Raw genomic sequence first — 21,513 nt, 5'->3', positions numbered from 1 at the left:
AAGCATCCGTATGCGACCTCTCGGAAGGTAAACTGTAAAGGGGAGAGGCATAGGGCCCGGAGACCAGTGAGGAGACTCGCAGTGCAGAAACCAGATCCGAGAGCTGGAGACAACCCAAGTTAATTTGCACTGGTGACATACATACAAAAGAAATCACAGAAGCTGAGGGAAAGATGGAAATAGAAATCTGCTCTCTGCATTAAGCAGAATTTGCTAGAGCGTGTTAATACCCTGCTCAGAAGTTTTAACAACCCAAAGGCAATTTTCAGAGGAGAATCCAATCACTAAACAGACAGGTGGTCTTAGGGGGCCAAGAACAGAGATATAACAATTTTCTTTATAATTTGTTTTAATGTGAGAAGCATTTATAGGATACTATTTGCCTATTATTGTCATAAGTACAGTGGGGGATTCCAAGTAGTGTGTGGCATGATCCCAAAACACGAGGTCCGTATAATCGCTTGGAAAACAAAGATTCCCAGGCATGAGATGATCAGGCAGCAGCACACGGCAGATCGCAGTGAAGAATCCAAAGGACAACAGGTAAGTATGAGACTGTGAAAGAGATCATGGGGCACCTGGGTGGCTCGGTAGGTTAAGCCTCTGCCTTCAGCTCAGGTCACGATCTCAGGTCTTGGGATCGAGCCCCACATTGGGCTCTCTGCTCAGCGGGGAGCCTGCTTCCCCTTCTCTCTCTCTCTCTGCCTGCCTCTCTGACTACTTGTGATCTCTCTCTCTCTCTGTCAAATAAATAAATAAAAAATCTTTAAAAAAAAAAAAGATCAGTGCCAATGACAGGACTCCATAAACTTTCCGTGGTGGTGGGCTTGGGAGGGCAGATGACGGTGCCCTTGGCGCAAGCAGGAATCTCACACTTCAGTGAACCCAGCAGCCACATGGCGAGCTCCTGAGCTCCACACAGAAATCCTAATTCTGTAATTCTCACAAACACCCCCAAGGGATTCCATTATGGTGGTCTCTGTTCCGTACTTTGATAAACACTGGTGACATATCAAGGTTTCTTTTAGCTACAAAATCCATGCTGCTGTGGGATTCACAGAGCGGGGCAAGTGGGAGGGCAAAGTCAAGGAGGACGGAGGTCTGATCAGAGACCTGCTGAGGGAGTATCGACGGAGAAGAAGCAGGTCTGTCCAGACAGGACGAGCAGCCCGGCTTGGCAGACGTGCCAAGTAAAGGCAGGTAAGGAAGGACCCTGAAAACAGGACTCAAGGGCTGGGATGTCTCTTCTGGACAAGAGAAAACCACTGATGATTTCACACAGTGAAGCAACGGGATGAATTTGTTTTAAAGGAGGAAAATGATTGCTGACCTAGAAATTTGCTAGGAAAAGGATCTGCAAAGTATAGAGAACTACTGTCTCCTCTCTTACTCTAAGCGTCTGAAACAGAATCCCGTGCCGGAAAGGACTCAGCACCCTTACCTCTGTTCTGCCTACAGTTAAGGGAAGGCACTAGTGGGGGGTCTCTGGGTTGACTCCTGCCTCGGGCAACATGGTTACAGCCCATGCCATCAGATGCCTTTCTGGGTCCGGCCACTAGATGGCAGTGCCTACCCTCCTTTAGCAGGATGGCCGCCAACCAGCCAAGAGGAAAATCAGGCTCTCCCCCTTGAGAGTTTAACACACAGCCAAACACTTCCCCTATAATTCCCATCGTAATTTCCTGTGGAGAAGGAGGCAAAGGTGGCCCAGCCGCAGCCAGGGTGGAAAGCAGGGCGGCTGGCCTTTTCGTGCAGGAAGATAAGAAGGCAGTTAGAGGAGAGGCGACCCTACAGCTCTGAGTGCCCCAGGTCTCCCGGCTCTGGGGGTGAGAAGCAGCCCGCGGCCCCAGAGCCCAGGGTCCCAGAAAGCAGGGGGCGCACTGAGCCTGGCCCCTCTGTGCCCAGGACATCCCCTGGAAGGTTTGCTCCACAAAGGCAGGTGCCACGGGAGCGGGAGGGCCAGCACTCACCAGGCGAGGGGCAGCCTTCCTCATCCGAGCCGTCTGCGCAATCCCGGTACCCATCGCACACCCAGCTGTCCATCACGCACGCCCCGCTGCTGCAGCGGTAGTAATTGGGGAGACACGTGGAGGGCCCGGGAGTGGGCGACGGAAAAATATGTGAATCTGAGCAAAACACAAGCAAACAACAACACCCAAGTGTTACAAGACGCTCGATCTGAAACCAAAATGTGTCCCAGACTTAGCGTGGACTTCCTGTTTGAGCTGCTCCAGCCCGGGGAGGCCAGTGCCAGGCACGGTTCAGAATAGCGGCTCATCGAAAAATCATTTATAATGGGGTCTCAGAATAGACTGCAACCTCCTCCCTTTTTTGGAGCAGATTCACCTAACCCCTCTTCTCTGACTTGGGCTAACATTTGAATGAGTTTGCTTTTGCAGGGGCGCAACAGGACCTCGATGCTTTTGCAGGCTGATGGAAGGAAGGTGACTCAACGGGCAGGGTAGACGGGAGAACTCCCACTGAGGCTACGCACTCTGCTGGTTACAACCCCACAGCAGCTCCCCTAAGACCTAGTTCAGAGAGGAGAACACCCAAAAGCAAAGTAACGAGTATGTGGTCCACACCCATGCTCCTCAGGTGCAACACGGCCCCCGTACCACCTAGAAATCTGATACAAGGCAGATTCTGACTCAGAAGGGGGGCCTGGAGTGGGGTCGGAGACTGCATTTCTTACAAGCCCCAAGCAGGTGTGGAGGCTGCTGGTCTGCAGGCCACGCCTGGAGTTGCCGGTTTCCAGAGTGTTCACCGTGGCCTATAAAATATGGCACGTGGGCCCTTCGGAACAGGAGAAACCAACCACGCTGCTTTAAATTAGTGGGAGGGGGTAGAAAAGAACTCAGAGTTATGCCTCCCAAATCTCTGAATTAGCCTGGCACCAAGGAGACCAAATTCAATTCTGGGCGGAAAGGGGGCCCCGTGTGCTGGCGTGTCCTGGTTACGGGCTGACCCAGGACCCCTCACCTCCGCAGTCCCTCTCATCAGACCAGTCGCCACAGTCGTTCTCCCTGTCACATTTCCACCTGTTGGGGATGCAGTGGCCATTCTCACACTGGAACTGGAAGTAGCGGGAGCAGTTCGGGGCTTCTGTGGGGTTTTCTGGGGAGATTGACCACACCATCAGTCAGTTTGCCCTGCACCCGCGTGAACATACATGCCGACCAGACACACAGCCTCCTCAAGGCCCAACTCCCGGGGCAGCCTGCACAACCCTACCAGATCCGGGGAAGGCAGCTTCCTGGACCCAAGCCCGTCTTCCCAGATCCCAACTCAGTACGTCTCCGAGCCACGCTCCTGGTTCTACAAATAATACCCAACTTTTTCATTTTGACCTTTACCAAAGGACTGATGTGACTACGGACTCTAACCCAACAGGGACAAGGACTCCGTAAAGTTGTGAAATTTGTAACTTTTAGGGGAGGAGAGGGAAGCACATTCCAAAAGATTTACCGTAATTCCTCTTCCGTATTTCTTAGACATCATGCGAACTTCCCGACGGGGGAAAGAAAAGGAACCAGCATAAACGTCCCCCAACACCGACTAGAGGCGGGCTGCCACCTCAAGACTCAACTCCTTACACAGCGATTCGAGAGCTAGCAGGAACCAGTGCTGAGGAAGGAGAAGGCCATGGCTGCACAGGAGTGGGGCTGAAAACAGCCTCCTTCACGACAGGCGTCAGTCACTGTGACCCGGAGATTAGGGACAACAGGCCGAAGAGATCTTACCGCAGCTGGCTTCGTCGGAGTAGTCACCGCAGTCATCCATGCCGTCGCATTTCCAAATCAAGCTAATGCACACTCCATTCTGGCATTGGAAACTGAACTCATCACAGACCTTGTGGAACTCGGGGTCTTGGGCTAGATAAGGAACAAGCATCCGTAAATTCCAGGTTACTACCATACTGAAGAGCTCAATGTGGGACTCTGCTTAGAAACAAGAGGAAAAAGCAAACTGTCCTCCACCAAGAGACAGGCCAGCTACAGGGTTCCCTGATGGTAAAAACCAGTTGAAATCCTGACCCCCCGTAGCTCAGAAAGTGACTATATTTGGAAACAGGGTCTTCAAAGAGGTGATTAAGTTCAATGCGGTCATTAGGGTGGGCCCTGATCCAATAGGACTGGTGTTCTTATAAGAAAAGGAAAGCAAGACACAGACAGGCAGAAAGGGGACACTGAGGGAGAAAGAAGGCAGCCATGAGCAAGCCAAAGACAGGGAACACAGAAGAACTGATGCTGCGACATCTTGACCTTAAGCTTGTGGTCTCCAGAACTGTAGGAAAAGGCATTTCTGTTGTTTTAGCCACCCAGGCTGCAGTGTTTGGTGATGGCAGCCCAAGCAGACCAGTACAAGTCGCTACCACAGGCAGGGCCATTTTAAAAGCAGGGCTACAGCAGTGCACGAGACAAAGGCCCTGCTCTTGTGAAGCCACGTTCCAGCCAGGAGAGACAGGCGATCCACTAAATGCATGGGGTGCCAAGTGGTAACCAGTGCTGGGAAGAACCCCGCAGCCAGGCAAGGGCACTACAGAGGGACTGGTGCACGGGAAAGGCCAGTCGGAGAAGGGGCTATCTGGGCCAAGACCCTGGTCCTTCCACACCTTCCACTTATATGGACACCAACCACCAAAGAGCAGTAGTTCTGAAGCAACCAAGGTAAGTCTTTCTCAGAAAGGGCCGGACTGGGTGGTCAAGCAAGACCCCTGAAGGAGAGCGGCCCAGCCCCTCACAGTGTCGCCGGAGCCTCCGGCCCCTCCCCGCCCTACTCACAGCATCCTGCGAACGCCGCGTCCTCATCGGAGCCGTCGCGGCACTGGACGATCCCATCACACACCATGGAGTGGAACAGGCATTGCTGGCGGTTTTTGCACACGAAGTCCATGAAGCGCGTGCACAGGGGCTCTGAAAGGGGTCGGGGGCCGCGAGAAGGCCATGAGCACCTGGGACTTGGGGGGTGGAGGGGACTCGTGAGCTCTGAGCAAAGGTGCCCTGGTAGCCACCATTCACTGGGTACGTGCTATGTGCTGAGCCCTGAGCGACAGCGCCTGACCCGGAAGTTCATCACTGAACTCTCGAGACGAGGTTATGAGGGACTTTGCTGTCCCATTGTCACAATGAGAACAGAGGGGGTGGCAGCATTGAGTATCCAAGAGCACCCAGCTCACGGGAGCGGAGCCAACCCAAACTGACAGCCAGACCCGCCTGCCATCAGTGCTCACGATCTCAATCGCTAGTCAGAATACTGGCTCTCTACTACTTTTTCTATAAAGGACCAGAGTTAGGGACTGAATCGTATCCCTAAAAATTCATATGTTAAGGCCCTAACCCCCAGGGTAACTGCATTTGGAGACAGGGCCTTTAAAGAGGTAATAAAGGTTAAATGAGGTCATCGGGGGACCCTGATCCAACAGGGTCCGGTCCTTCAAAGAAGAGACCCAAGGCACTTGGGCACAGACAAAAGGCCATCCAGGACACGGCCAGAAGATGGCCTTTGGACTCGAACTGCGACATCAGCCTGCCCCTGGGTCTCCAGCCTGCCGGCCTGCTCTGAAGATTTGGACTTGTGAGCCCTCATCACTGCAGGAACGGATTCCTGAAAATAAATCTCTCCCTAGAGATACACACATCCTACGGGTTCTACTTCTCCAGAGAATGGTGACTGACACGTGTAGGGAACAGATACTCCAGGGTGTGCAAGTCCTACGGTCTCTGCTACAACTACACCCCACGGACGCTCTAGCGTGCAAGTGGTCGGAGATGACCCGTGAACAGGTCGTGACTGTGTTTAAAGAAAACTTCATGCCCTAGAACAGCGTACACCCAGGCAGGCAGGGTTTTCCCCACAGGCCAGCCTGCCGACCCCTGCATCGCAACCGAGGTTCTCAAGCCGGGCTGTCCATCACCATCACCTGCAGCCCTTAAAAAAACATCCCAATGCCCAGGCCACGCTCCAGATGGATTACATCTGGATCTGGGGGTAGGGAGGGGGGAACCCAAGCATAGTAGACTCACAGAGGAGCACCACTGACCCAAGACAACCTCTGTGAGTCTAGAGGAAACTGGGATAAAAGAATCACCTAGCCAAAAATGTTACCCCAGCAACGCTAATAACACCAACGAAGTAGAAGTAAGTGTTCAGTTCAAAACGATGGGTCGACTACTGCAATGTACTGCAACTGAACAATAGCGTTCACCAAGCTAGGACCCATTCCACGATGACCCCACTGCTACCTCCCTATCCCCACCGCTACCTCCCCCACCACATCCCTGCTCCTCTTCCCCCAAACCACAGTGCCCTGCCACCATGAGCCTCTCAGAGTCCTGCATGAGCTCTGGTTAAAAGCAAAGCACCAGTGGGGCACCTGGCTGGCTCAGTGGGTTAAGTGTCTGCCTTTGGCTCAGGTCGTGATCTCAGAGTCCTGGGATTGAGCCCCACATCAGGATCTCCGCTCGGCAGGGAGCCTCATGCCCCACCCACCGCACCTGCCCCTATGCTTACTGGTGATCTCTCTCTCTCTGTCAAATAAATATATAAAATCTTAAAAAGAAAAAAAAGCTAACCACCAGCACACACCAAGGAAATGCAACAATTCATTCCAATATACGCGTTTCCCCGGGGCAGGGAGAGGGCTCACCGCAGTGCTGCTCGTCCGCGCCATCCGAGCAATCCCGCAGGCCGTCGCAGTGCTTGCTGGACGGGATGCACGTGCCATTCGGGCAGCGGAATCCATTGCACTTCTTCTCTGAAATGCAATTCGACAAGGGGAGAAGATGACGGAGAGGAAACAGGTAGCCCCTCGCCTGCGTCATTTGGGTAGAAAGCTGCACCACCCCTAAGGAAGGTGGGGACTGGTACCCGTGGCCACAGGTACCGACGTGTGCACATGGAGCCCAGCAATGCCATCGTAAACGTGTAACCTACCCGCAAAAGTGGAAAATATCATAAATACAAGTTGTTCGCTGCAATGCTCTTTGAACGCATGGAAAACCACCTACGTGTCCACCCATGGGAACTCTGTAATGCCTTACTGTACACGGAACACGGGGACTGTCATAAAGGCACTGAGGAAGCGCTCTGTAAAAAATGTGTCCTGCGTACACAGTTGTATGAAAAAAAAAAACCAAGGTACAAAAAACATTCATAGCAGACTACTTGTATAAAAGAGAACAAGAATACACAGCACATTTAAGTTTGCACATATGCACAAAAATATCCCAAAAGGGTACACAACCATAATTTCCTATGTGGAACAGGGTCAGAATTTGCCAGATGGGGAGAAAAATGTTTACTATACTCCTCCTGATACTTTGTTTCCATTTTGAACCATGAAAACACGTTGTCTACTCATGAATATATATTTTTAAGAAAAGATTCAGTGATTTAAAAAAAAAAAAAAAAAAAGGGAGGGGGTATATGAATCCTGATTATAAATCCTGGTCTTTTAAAGCTCTCATAAATCACCATTCTTAATTCTTCAGGAACGCTAAACCAAAGCCCTTTTGGAGAAAGGCCATCCTAGAAATGTTGAGAATCTTGGGTTTCGCACTTAGAGGACAATTCTTAGCCTGAGGTAACCCTTTCTCCTGAATGCAAAGCAACTGCCCGACGTTAGGCTTCAAAGTAAATTCTAGCAGGTCAGGCATGGCCACTGAAAACCCAACTCTCAGGAGAACGGTTCCAAGAGGGTCAGCTATAAGGCAAGAAAATGTGTTTTCGCCCCATAAAAAGTCATCATGGAAGGGGAAATTACTCAAAGGACATCAAACAGAAAACAGTAAATGAGTGCCATGAGTCAGGGAAATATCTAATGTCTCTAAGAATAACAGCTTTTTAAAAAAAGTGTAAAATTAAAATTATACGAGACAAACTCCTGTTCGTTCAATCAGTGCAAACAGCTAAAAAAATAAAATGCAAGCTCAAGGGAGATTTGGGGAAATAGACACGACGCTACTGGTAGACGCTTTGGGTATCACTGCTTAGAAACGCAGTCTGGGGACACTTCATGAGAATCACTGAGGTCCATGAGGACCGCTGAGCCAGCAATGCCATACCAAGAACATGTCCTAGGAAGGATCGTCAAGGAAATATAAGCCTTTGTTTCCAAAGAAATGGATTAATTTTATGATGCGTGTTAGTGTAAAACTAAAAACACTCAAATGCCTGACCAGGAAGCAACTAAGTGAGCCAGAGAAACAGGAAGTGAAGATGCGTCTGTCGTGAAAATGCTGAGTCTAGAAAAACAGAGATCAAGGCAAGCATCTTTAAGACGCTGACATGAGAGCAACAGGGTGTACAACATGCCGACAAAGCCTACAATCCCACGAAGATCTGGAAATATGGTGTAAGTAACAGGAAATACACACTGGTCTCTGACCCTGGCTACTGGCACAGAGCTCTTGAAACCCTTGTAATTCCATAGGAGACAGAAGTGTCTCGTGTTCTAATGGGGCAAATCTGGGTGGGCTCCTGCACAGCTTTTGGGTAGGGGCTGGTCACCAGAAAAACCATGCCATGATTAGAGGCTTGGAACTTTGAACCCAACCCCGGATCCTCCAGGAAGGGGCGAGGGATGGAGACTGAGGAAATGATCAGCCAGACCCAGGCGATAAAGTCACTATAAAAATCTTAAAAGCTTGGGGCTCAGAGAGCTTCCGGGTTGTTGACCTCAGAGATGCTGGGAGAGCTGCAGGTCTGGAGAGGGCACGGAAGCCCCACAACGCTTCCCCATACCTTGCCCTACCCATCCCCTCCATTGGAACGTTCATTCTATCCTCTACTGCATCCTTTTCTAACAAACGAGGAGACATGTTTCCCTGTGTTCTGTGAGACATTCTAGTAAATCACTGAACCCAAGAAAGGGGACCCGGATGTGCAGGTGGTCAGTCAGAGGCACGGGGGACAACTCGAGGCTGGTGACCGGCATGTGAGTTGGGGGGCGGTGCTGGGGACCGCGCCCACCTCCTGTGAGAGAGACGCCATCCAAGGAAGATGGCGTAAGGCCTGCGTTAGCTGGAGGACCCCCAGCTGGTTCTGAAGGATTACGTGGTGTGGAAAACACACGGTGGCCACAAAGTGTTGGAAGTACTATGCGAGCAGAGGAGAAACATGGGGATTCTCTTCCTACAGACGTTAAAGAAAAAGGGTAATGACAGAGGACCTTAAAGATATTTGGCATAAAGCAGAATTTTACAAATCGTGTTTGTGTGGCAGCTACTTTGTGAAGGGAAATGACCACCTCAGAGTTCTCTCTGAAATCGGTTATGCTGAAAGAGTCCTGCCTTTGGGGCGGTGAGCCACATTCCCACTGGACCGTAACAGAGGACTCTGAGTCATAACACATGCGACTGATACAGAAACAGATGGTTAATTTCCACGGAACCCTGGTCCTATCTGTAGGTGCTGATGGTGTTTAGCACTCTGGGTGCATGAACTGGTTTCCGTTTCTTTGCTTCAAAGTTGTTAGGGAAAGGCAGCGAGGCACAACAGCCTGCCTGCCGGTGAGGACGACACTACGCACCCCCTCGACACCCTATAGCAGAGCCACAGAGAGCCGTGAAGGCGCGTTTGGTTGTCCGTGTGGACCTGGGTGCAGGAGAACAGTACCCCAGTCCCTGGCCCATCTGTTGCCTCTCTTCCGGGACGGCAGATGCGAGGGATGCTCCCGGGAGAGGCCAAAGCGTGGGCATTTACCACAGTTCACTGGGTCCTCATCGGAACCATCCTGGCAATCCGTGTCACCGTCGCACGCCCACCGCTGGGGGATACAGTGTCCGTTGTGGCACTGGAAGTTGGAGGCCTCGCAGGTGTGATAGATGGCTGTCAACAAGAGAGAGGAGAGAAAGCGTCAATGCCGCCCTCGCCCCCGCTCCCCCACCAACTGCCAAGGAGCTGACCAGAGAGAGACGGCGCTGGGTAATACGGGCGGGACAGCCCAGAGTGCCAGAGTTCCTCCCTGGCCAGGAGCTAGGCACCTGGGTTGCCCTGAGGGCAGTAGGATACAGCCTCCTGATCAAAGAAATCCCTTGACTCTGTAAGTCTGTGAAGCTACACAAGCCTAGACACACAGGTTTTAAAAGAATCATTCACGGTTCGCCACCACCTACGACGTGAGGGTTAGTCCCCATTCACAGATAAGAAAGAGCCTTAGAGGGGCGCCGGGGTGGCTCGGTCGGTGAAGTGTCTGCCTTGGGCTCAGGGCGTGCTCTCAGAGTCCTGGGATCGAGCCCTGAGTGAGGCTTTCTGCTCAGTGGGGAATCTGCTTCTCCCTCTGCCTCTCCCCGTACTCTTGTGCTCTCTCTCACACTCTCTCTCAAATAAAGAAAATCAGTTTTTTAAAAAATTAAAAAAAAAAAAAAAGAAATAGGGTTTAGAGAGATTAAGAAACTTGCCCACACTTGCAAAGATAATTAAATAAGGACGCCGGCCCCCTCCAAGTCCAAAGCCTGTGTGGCTCCTGGTCAGCTCTGTCTTGCAGCTTTATCTTCTCTCATCAACCCACTCACTCATCCAAATTCTGTGCGACAAGGAGAGGTGGTGTGGGCCCCAGAGATCTGCTCTAGACCTGGTCCAGCCACTCTTTGGGGGCCTCAAAGGTCCTCCTTATAAGGACCCTTGTAAGCTCGGACAGGCTGTGATCTTGTAATTCTCAATAAATGACCCAATTTCAAATGTGGAAAACCTCAGATCCAGAGAGCACAGAAGACTTATCCAAACTCACACAGGAAGGTCCCAGAATCTCCTCGCCTTATCTAACTCTCTCGACCGTCAGGAGTGACGTCCCCCAGCCTACGACATATGGTGTCTGCTACAATCATTAGAAGAAAAAGACACAAGTGAAACAGTGCCATTGTTACAAACCGACAGCCTTGTTTGCATACATGGGCAGAGGCCACCTGGAAGTCCTTAAGAAACATCTCAAAACCCTGGTTAAAGACTAGTTCGAACGCAGAGTAACTGTCTCAAATCCAACCAGCACTACTCTCTGTCGGGTTTCCCCTTCCTCTGCTAAAACAGAAAGCTATTTGTGTCTGCTCACGGCTGAATGGAAGTCAGGTCTGGCCTTGTTTACCACTGACATAAAATAATACAACCAAGATGGATGGGCTCTCTGTTAGCTTAACTGTGCGAACAGGACGTCTTTGCAACAGACAAGGCAGAACCAACAAAAGTGGGTTACTGAGTGCATACTACAGTTATTTAATTTGATCAAGATGGTTGGCAATTGTTACTCAAGGATTGGCAAAATTCTAGAGGGCAAAAATGCCCTCTAGAATTTCTACAATTTGAGGCTATTTTGTGCAGCAGTCTGAAATGCAAAGAAAGTGATTTTTCAAACCACTTTAAAACAAGTGGTGGTCCATTACCTGCTGTCTTCTCATCTCTCTGAAGATCAAGGCTATAGGTGTAGTATGCAAACAGGTCTAGAGGAAGTTTCGATATTTTACAAACTTTGACACTTGGAATCCACTAAACATCTTTTTAAAATATACTTCTATCTCTGATAAGAGGAGTATGGGTATGTTGCACAGTATGTGAGTTTTTGTACCAGTAACAGCCACTGCCTGGGAAACTTCTGACCTGTTGGTTTTACAAGTCTGACAGCCCTTGAAAAACTCCTCAGCAAAGCCTTGCTCATGTTCATAAAATATACTGTCGCCTAAACTCACTGCCCTGGTGAGCTACTTGTTATTATTCAGCTTATGCCTTTCCTTTTTAATTGAAAACAATTTCGGAGTGTTGATGGAGTTTCCAAATGACCCTTCTGGGAGGCACGTCTGAGATCTCCAAAAATCTATCACTGAAGCTGAGTTCTGAAAGACTAATCAGTTTGGTAAAATTTCATGTAAGTGGCCTGTTATGGATGGGATTCTTAACACAGTCTCTTTTTCTGAATTTTCCCCATCTTCTGAGTAACTTACTAGCTCTCTGACATGGAGTGTCTTAATTACCATAATACATGTTCAATTACCACCTTTTTTTTTTTAATTACAAGTTGGGAAGAGACTAACTTTAATACAGACTAAAGAATGGGGGGAGAAAAAGAAGAATCCTCCATGTGGCAGGAATCATTGTAACTGGATGGGCTAGTGGGGTAAATTACCATAAAATCAGAGGGTCGGATTTCTAATAGAGGCCATTATCCTACACCTAACTCTCTGACTTGGACAGATCTTCGTTGACTCAACAAGACCCTCTGGAAAACTTGATCAGAAGCATTGACCAAATATAAGTGGGGCAGAAGAGATGAATGAATTCACATGGTACGAAAGCGCTACCACATTGATTTCCAAGGGCTGGACCAGGAAGAAACGAACGGGGGGAGAGAAAATGCAACTATCAATTCAACCTGAAGGATGAGTGACACAGAAAGAATAACATAAAGCATAAAGAAGGGGCCTTGAAAAATAAAAGGCAGACTATGAAAAAGAACCAGATGGAAATTCTAGATACAAAAAATATAGTTGTGGAAATAAGCATAGCTCAGGGGATGTGTGGAACAGCCCATTAGATTCAGCTAGAAAGAGAATTGTTGAACTGGAAGAGAAGACTGAGGAAGTAACTCAGATGGTAGCACAGAGTCATGAAAAGGCGGCAAATTCTAAACCAGGAAGCATGAATGGCAGAAGGACACAGCCCGACAGACCGGAGAGTAAGCACTGAAGACGAGACCAGAGAAAATAGCAAATAGAGTTGAAAAGATCCCACCTGTGATTCCCCAGAACTGGTGAAAAACAAATCCTCAGCCTCTAGAAAGAAAACAAGACTCAAGAGCAGGCTGAATAAAGATCATTTTGCTTAAGGAAGTCAAAACGCCTAACAAGAACAAACAAACAGATACCTGGGGAGAAAACGTCTGATTGAACAAGATCACCTGCTGGGAGAAATCAAATCAACACAGAAGAGGCCGGAAGGAAATAGAATAATCCCATCAAAACATTTAAAGGAAGGGCGCCTGGGTGGCTCAGTGGGTTAAAGCCTCTGCCTTCGGCTCAGGTCATGATCTCAGGGTCCTGGGATGGAGTCCTGCATCGGACTCTCTGCTCAGCAGGGAGCCTGCTTCCTCCCCCGCCCCCCTCTCTCTCTCTGCCTGCTTCTCTGCCTACTTGTGATCCCTGTCTGTCCAATAAATAAAATCTTTAAAAAAAAAAAAAAAAACATTTAAAGGAAAATTACTACAAACCGAGAAACCCAGATCCATCTGAATTCAGGATTGAGAGTGAAATAAAGACACGTTTATGGAAACAAAATCTTGAAAGAGCTTACTATTCGTGGACTCCTGTTGCAAGAAACAGAGAAAGATGTACCCGGGAGGGAGAGGTCAGGTACAAGAAGTAAAGGTAAATGGTTAATGAGATAGAGTAACAGTGATGGATGTTAGTGTTCTTAAAATATACAGCTAAAATACCAAGTATTTTTGGAGTCTGTTCTCAAGTCCCGGCAGGTCTAGGGGAGGGCAACGTTACCACACAAAGACACACAGGGTGTCTTGAGCGTAACCGCTGAAAGAACAGAAATCAAATGTTTAAGCTCAAAATCCATGCAGGGAGGCGGGGAGAAGGGAATGAAGAAAACTCAGTCCCCGGAAAACCAAAAGCAGGACAGAGAAGAACAAAGACCACGCACGCGAGCGGAGGCCAACAGGAAGTCTGCCGACCTGGACTGATCTTCTCTGGCTTTGCAGGTGACTTAGGCGATCAGACCAGGAAACGAGGGGACACGCCACATATCCTAAGAAGCTCACAGCTGACCGCCAATTATTTTGAGATGATGGGGAAGGAAAATCGTCTTTAATAGATCTGGAAGAACGGTCACTGGAAAAAGGGAACAGGGGAGGCGCAAGCATGCTACATTTTCCCCAGATAGCCCTGTCAAAAAAATAAATAAATAAGATAAAAATCGGAGAGAAAATCAGGAATCTCGGACAAACCCTCCCACAGACAGGAGTTGATAATTCATCCCGGAGGAGCAGCACATGCTGCTGAAACACACAAAACTGACTAATGTGGTTATGCTAACAAGGTGTTCAATCATTTTGCAATTTACTAAACTGAAATGCCCAAGTGCACCCCTCTAATTTATTAACCAATTATCCACCCAGGCCCAACACTTCCAAACAGCACTCTCTCGTTCCTGGGCTGACAGCAGTTCCTTTCTGGACCCTGGCTTTTCCTCCTCCTGCAGGCCATTCAGAGAGAAGCCTTTTCCCGCAGTCCTTCGAGAGGTGGAGGTGCAGACACTGAGACTGCCCCAGAAAGGACAAGGGGGGCAAGTTTAGGTTAAGTTCATAAGGGGATAGAATTCGGTAACATCACAAATCATCCTGTGGGATGATATGGCATTTGAGATCCATTTACTCCTGAAGGTCATAGAAGGTCACCTCAAAACGAAAATGAACTCAGAGAAATCGTTGTGTAAACCGCCCAATCGAGGGGCACCTGGGTGGCTCAGTGGGTTAAGCCTCTGCCTTCGGCTCAGGTCATGATCTCGGGGTCCTGGGATCGAATCCCGCCTCAGACTCTTTGTCCCGTGGGGGGCCTGGTTCCCCCTGATCAACATGTGGTCCCCAGGCGAGGCGCCAGTCTATAAACCGTGTATCATTGATCCTGAAGCAATAAGCTTGAGCCAGAATGGGAAGCGACTATACCACTCAGGACACTTGTTTAGTTCAATGAATGCTTTTTTCACAGCAAGACCTTCTCAGTGAAGAAGCAGGATGTCGGTTTTTCTTTTATTTATTTATTTTTTTAAAGATTTTATTTATTTATTTGACAAACAGAGATCATAAGTAGGCAGAGAGGCGGGCAGAGAAAGAGAGAGGTGGAAGCTCTCTGTAGAGCAGAGAGCCCGATGCAGGGCTCGATCCCAGGACCCTGGGATCATGACCTGAGCCAAAGGCAGAGGCTTTAACCCACTGAGCCACCCAGGTGCCCTGGTTTTCCTTTTAGCACAAGCTCATCAGTCTAGCTGTTTGCAAAGCATGCAGCTGGCTGATGGCTAGCTGAAATGGCTAGCTAAGAAATGGCTAAAGGGGTCTATCTCTTAGACCCTCGGGTCTACGATCGCGTCGGGCTGCCGGGCTAAGCAGTGCGCGTACACACACACACACACACACACACACACACAGGTGCTATGAAGGGAGAGCAGAAAAATACTGACCGGTACAGTTGGCTTCGTCGGACCAGTCCCTGCAGTCGTTGTCCCCATCGCACACCCAGGACGAGCGGATGCACATCCCAGAGCTGCAGCTGTACTCGTCGCTCCGGCACTGGTGCATTTCTGCGGGAGGGAGCACACACACAGAGCTGGGAGAACCAACGCTTACTCAGAAACCCATCTCAAACCGAGCTCTGGCGTCGGCGTCCCTAGGGGCCGGAGATGCACGCATTATCCGCGCTACCATCACTGATTATCCAGAGATAGCATGGGTCGTAACCGGGGGCGCCAGCCCCTTGAGGACAGACTCCAGGTGGGCTGAGACACCGACACCCTCGCGTTTTTTAAAGTTTATTTATTTATTTACGTGAGAGCCAGAGAGTGTAAGCAGAGGGAGGGGGTGAAGGAAGAGGGAGAGGGGGAAAATCTCAAGTAGACTCCAGGCTGAACGTGAAGCTCGACGCAGGCCTTGATCCCAGGACCCCAAGATCACAGCTTGAACTGAAATCAAGAGTGTCAGACGCTGAAGCGACTGAGCCACCCAGGTGCTCCGGACACCCTCACGTCCTTGCCACTGGCTGCCTCCGGGCCACGAGGAAAGAGGAAACCGGGGTCCTTCTGTGGGCAGAGCTCCAGGGACGCTGGCTGGCTGGCTATCTCTAGAAAGGTGGGGTCTTGAGGCAAATGAACCCATGCAGCCTGTCCGAGACCTGCAAGCAGGCTACACCGGCAACATCTTTCTTAGACCCTGGGAATCTCAGTCAAATGGAATTGTAAAAGGGGTAGCCAAGCCTGGAGCCCAGGGTGGCTCCCCAAGTTGAGTCGTTCGGGTTGATGGTGAAGTTGGAAATTCAGATATTGGTGGGGAAACAGTCTGGAGATTTATGAGGACCTGGCTCTGAGGATATCCGGGACTGAGACCCTGGGGTGGATTCGGGAGATATTAGCACAAACAGGCTGTGAACAGGGAATCTGATGCTGGACTCTCCTTCCTATGAAGCTGTGCCCTTCAATCCCGTGCAGGCGCTAAGGAAGGAATGGGAGGAATGCAGAGGAAACAGCACTGAATCCCAAAGACTCCCTTCCAGAACTTTCTATCTTTACAAAGATGAGGGAAAATGAGGGGACCCCCATACGCACAAAATTCCTCGAAGAGCCAGCCAAAGGGCATTTCCCTTGCCCCCCTCATTTCAGTCCCTGGGGTCAAACGACCTGCTGGTGAAAAGGCAGGTCCCATCTGTAAACATGTGCGGAAGGTGCACAACTTGACCCGTGGGTGGGCAGGGAGAGCCACGAACTCATCACGCTGTCTGGGTCGGCGTCTGGCCCTGTTCTCACTTCCCCTTCTCAGTCAGGACTCCTTCGGTCTGGTGTGCTATGAGCACCGCAGGATGTTTCCTCCTTGGACGGCCAGCAACACTGAGTGTGGTACCGGAGCCACTCCTGACAACAGGCCTTCCGCACCGGGCAGGGCCAGGTGTGGCAGCGAGGGGGTGGGGGGAACCACAGGCTCCGGGTCGATATCCTGACACAAACTAAGAGTGTCACCTTGAGTAAGTCCCCTCAGTCACTTAATTGGAAATCAAGAGGGCTGAGCTAGAGAACCCCAATCACTCCTGGCAATTCCAACACACTATTTTTCTAAACATAAAAATTTCCATTCAGAAAACAGATGTTCAAACAACATTTGTACCATCTGCTGGCTTCCAACAGTTTACTGAATTAGACTGGTTTAAAAAACAAAAAACACAACGTTCACAAAGGTATAGATCCGTGTCTTCAGGAGGCTAATCTCATAGCCACCCAGACATGTGGGCCAAGTCTGTGCCGCACAGAGCTGTTAATAACTGCCTGTATTTAGTCAGAAATCTCCCTATCTCATTCGTGCTTACAGCATCTCTGCACCATAAAGTAGGGGCCATTATCTTCTGAATGAATTGGTCCTACCAAGGGGACAGAGGTGGTCACACAGCTGGGTATCAGAAACCCCGATGGGGGCAACTGGGTTGCTGTCGGTTAAATGTCCAACTATTGGTTTCGGTTCAGGTCATGATATCGGGGTCCTGGGATGGAGCCCTGCTTTGGGCTCTGTGCTCAGCAAGGAACCTCCTTAGGATTCTTGTGTGTTCTTTCTCCCCCTCTGCCTCTCCCCACTCCTCTGTCTCCCCTCTCTCCACTACCTGCACACACAAGTGCATTCTCTCTCTCAAAGAAAGAAAGAAAGAAAGAAAAACCAAGACACTTCCAGAAATCCTCCATCTGCAGCCCACAAAAGCCCCATGAGCAAGGGTGCTGCCCCACTCAGGAGTGGGGTTCCTAGACATCATGTCCCCTTACCACAGTGACTTTCATCACTGTTGTCGCCACAGTCGTCCTCAAGGTCACATTTGTAGGAGAGTGGGATGCAGGTCCCAGACTCCTGGCAGCGGAACTGGGTGTCCAGATCACAGACGGTCGTCGCTACAAGGGAAGAGACGACATACTCGTGAGGGACAATTTATTCCCTGGCCAACACATACCCCCACCGTGGAAAAAGAACTGAAACAGAGAAGGAAGCAGATCTGAATTGCAGCAACAGACAAAAAAAAAATCAGTCCCGTGAGAACCTGACATTTACAAGCAAGGGAGAGAAGGGCAGGACAGCCTCCAGATGGGCAGCGGGCTGGGAGGGTGAGAAACTGCCCTCGGCTGGGAGAGAGACTGATGGGCCGGATCACCTCGTACGGCCTCTAAGTCAGCAGCAAAGATACCTTCGTCTAGACAACGACCACAGAGAAGCCCAGTTCCATATGCCCCTCATACTGATGACACAGGAAGTGTCGGGCAAGAATTCTGCAGGCCACCTGGGCCCTGTCGTCGGGCAGGACCGGATGTGTCAGATCCTGGCTCTGCCTCTGCCTCAAGCAATTAACTTGAACCCCCTTGGGCCTGCTTCCTGCACAGCAGGAGGAGGTGAAGGTCAGGTGGCCAAGTGCTGTGATGACAGAAAGACTAGATACGGATCTCAATTCTGTAACTTATGTAACCTAACCGATGTGTGCCTCTGTTTTCTCTACTGTAAAATAGAGATAACAGAACACCTACGCCGAGGCAGTATTATGAACGTAAATAAGCAAATCGGTTTGGGACCAGAGCCATGACATGGACTGTAAAACGGAATAGCTCCAAACCAGTGTCATGTCTCTTCCTTGTCCTTCCTCTGCCTTCCTGCACCAGAATGGGTAGAGACGTAGATCCTTCTCCTTCTTCTAAACGGAAATCATCTGGGGTTGGGGGGAGCCCAACCCCTAGAACCCAGCAAAAGACCCTCGAGGCGAGGCTTTGGGGAGGAAGGCTGTGCTCAGGAACGGCTGACACATGAGGTACAACATGACAGAACACGATCCAGGGGTGGGGGAGCAGTGGTGTGCCAGGAAATAAAAAGCCAGGGGCAACGCTATACAGTTAGACATCCCAGCGGCTCTTATTTGAGGCTCCATTTCTTCTCTGTAATTGAGCTCATGGTGGGAGGCAGAGGATGAATACAAAAATGACAAGGCTGCAGGGGCTTCACGTCAAAACCCAGAGCGCCTGACAAGTTCCCAGCGCAGGAGTCTGTGCGCGGGGGAGGGAGATGAGCTGACAACAGCCCTCCCTGGCTCCCCAGTCGCTACTCCCTTTCTCCTCCCCTGCGGCTGATGGGGATGCTGCGATTAGCTGCCCAGACAGCAGTGGCGCCCTGCAGCAGCCGGGCCCTTCCCTGCAGCCCTGCCCACGGACGGGGCACCTCCACCGTCAGGATAACCACAGCTCTCATCCTCCTCCATAAGGGAGCCACTCAGGCAAGCACAGTCAGGCACCACTCTCCGGTTCCCAGGCTCCACGTTGTGACCCCTGCACCCCACCTCACCACCTCCCCCCTGCCAAGTGAATGAACAGAGAGAGAGCAGAGCAGCAAGCAAGTTCCACGGTCCATGGTCCTGGGGAAGGTCGACCCTAGCGGACGCTGACACCAGACCACAAGGAGGTCAGTGCCAGCTGCACACTTGGCTCAGAGGAGGAGTGTGAACGGTGGGCGGAAGCCTGTGAGGCCGGCACTGAGCTCCAGGGCTAGGGGATGCAGGGAGAGGGCATCCCTCCTGAAGATGGAGGGAGCTCCCTTTCTCAGAACACTGAACTGGTACAAGATCCCAGCTTGTCACCTAGTGGAACCCAAAGCCCCTGCATGGAATCCCCATCAATCGGACACAAGGTCATCTAGTTTAAATCTGTCTGCTTCCACTAAGGCTAATCACGTCTGGACAATTGTCACAGCGAGGTGTTAATTCTAAGAAGCATCTCCTCTCCCACCCCATTATGTAAGAAAGTCCTTTCCAGGCTTGGGTCCAGCGTTGTTGATATTTATTGTTTTTAAGGAGCTTTGGCTCTTCCCCCACAAATACCGCCCTCTCCTGAGACTCTAGTAGGTCGAGAAGGTTGTATCAGTGTCCTTTTGGCAGAGAAGAAAACACAGAGACCGTCTAACGCTTCTCTAGATCTGCCCTTCAGTGGTGAGCTCATCTCCCTGCTCCACTGAAACCAAGGAGAAATGATTAAGAAAGTTGTTAGTTAAATAACGTCCCAAGCACCAGCAAGGCCAGCACAGAGGTTTGCTGGGACCAGGCGAGTTTAGGGTGTCAACTGCTAAGCTTGCTTTCTGGCTGGGTGGGGTCGGGGGCGGTGGTGGAGGTAGGGCGTGGGAACCAGGCACAGACCCCACAGACGGCTACTGACGTATGTCCACCCCGGAGCCAGGCATCACCCACTCTTCTCAAAGCCCAAAAGGGTAAATGAGCTTCTGGCTTTCCAATGGGAAAATATTTGCAAGAGAAGCCTTCACAGTGGTTTCTGGCTTCCCTGCTTCTGGTCTTCCTCCCATCCAGTGCCTTCTGCCCACAGCTTATCTTTCCAAAGACAAAAATCTTATCATGCTATTTCAGCTGTTCCCAACGGCTCTTCTGAAGAAAGCCCACAGGCACTTGCTGCCCTGGGTCCCGTCACTAGCCCGTCTGCCCCCTGCCCCACAGCTTCCATAGTCACGTCAACAATAAGCCACACCAGCTTCCTAACCACGCCGCACACGCTCTGACCTCTGGGCTTTCAGAGCTGCTGTTCTCCTGCCAACCGCCATGCTCCCTCCGCCTCTGCTTGGTTCAGCCCTGCCCACCTTTCAGAGCTCCCCATAAATACCAACCCGAGTCTGAGTTGTGTGCTCTTCCCAGATGCACAGGGCGCAGCTCTGCCGTAACCACGTCTCCACTCTCCCAACTCCCCTACGGAGTCAACTCCGTGTTCGACTGATCACCCAGTACCCCAGGCCGCACACAGAGCCTAGCCCAAAGGAGTCCTCAACAACTACTTGCTGAGTGAATGTAGGAACGTACTACTTACGGTCCGAGGGCCAAGCGCCTCCTTGGAAGATAATGTCAAAGCTATCAAAAATTAAAACCTTGCAGTAAATAAATCTAATCATTATAAGCAGTTATTTGTCTTTAAACCCGTGCCTCGGTAACGCCCCTCAGAAAGCACACAGCCCGAGATGATGTTTCCATGTGCACAGATCAACGTCCCCACACTTCAGGCCTGACGAGGCATCCTCAGTCAGGGAGAACCATCTCTCTGGAGACTGGCAGGCAGCCAAGAGCTGCTGACTGGATGGCATACAGGAATGAAATCTGCTTCCCATCTCTGGAAAGGCTGAATTTACAGACCAAGGGATGTCACCTGGTCACCACCTTTGCCACGGTGGTAAAGCCACAACGAGAGCACAGACTACCCAACTCCGCAGTCAGCTCAGTTCCAGCTGGGAGATGCTGACCAGTCAACCCTCTGGAACGAGCAGTTCCCTTACTGGTGGGGCTGGGTTTTCAATAACCACCTATTATCTATGTGTCTTCTCTGGTCTCTGAGCCCCATCAGCTGGCAAGGGCATCACTGGTCACTGGTGGGCACCCCAGGCTGCCGGCCCCCCGACCTAGGCGGAGCCGGCTGGCCAGCCTTCCGAGGACAGTCCGTGCGCCCCGTCTCGAAAGCCCGGCTGAGCCAGGAAGACTCACGGCAGTTTCTCTCATCGCTCATGTCCCCGCAGTCATTGTCAAAGTCACACCACCAAATGCTGTTGATACAGTTCCCGTTGCTGCAGCGATACTGGTTCCGGAGACAGGTGTTCTCTGGACAGTGGGGGTAGGTGGGGGTGGAAACGAGACCCGTATTATTCTTACGGCCAGACTGTGAGACGTTCACTTTTCACTGAGTTTCCATTTCTCTTCCTCAAATACCATGCCTTACATGGTAAAGAGGAAAATGGTGCCAAGCACACCTGCACAC

General features: G+C 50.7%; 1 protein-coding gene across 2 annotated transcripts in view; it reads right to left on the bottom strand.

The window, feature by feature from the left end:
• Positions 1–21,513, bottom strand: part of SORL1 (sortilin related receptor 1) — a 147,599-nt gene that overhangs the window by 29,267 nt on the left and 96,819 nt on the right. For both annotated transcript variants that reach the window (XM_032359124.1, XM_032359125.1), the window contains exons 23-31: positions 21,243–21,356; positions 17,506–17,628; positions 15,172–15,291; positions 9,706–9,831; positions 6,650–6,757; positions 4,785–4,916; positions 3,744–3,875; positions 2,983–3,117; positions 1,971–2,126 (exon numbers count right to left, since the gene is read on the bottom strand). In XM_032359124.1, coding sequence (XP_032215015.1) covers positions 1,971–2,126; positions 2,983–3,117; positions 3,744–3,875; positions 4,785–4,916; positions 6,650–6,757; positions 9,706–9,831; positions 15,172–15,291; positions 17,506–17,628; positions 21,243–21,356 — 1,146 coding nt within the window. The remainder of the gene's footprint in view (positions 1–1,970; positions 2,127–2,982; positions 3,118–3,743; positions 3,876–4,784; positions 4,917–6,649; positions 6,758–9,705; positions 9,832–15,171; positions 15,292–17,505; positions 17,629–21,242; positions 21,357–21,513) is intronic.

This window comes from Mustela erminea, chromosome 9, assembly GCF_009829155.1.
Source record: "Mustela erminea isolate mMusErm1 chromosome 9, mMusErm1.Pri, whole genome shotgun sequence".
In the NCBI taxonomy this organism is placed as follows: domain Eukaryota; kingdom Metazoa; phylum Chordata; class Mammalia; order Carnivora; family Mustelidae; genus Mustela; species Mustela erminea.
This window is presented reverse-complemented; position numbering and strand designations above follow the sequence as displayed.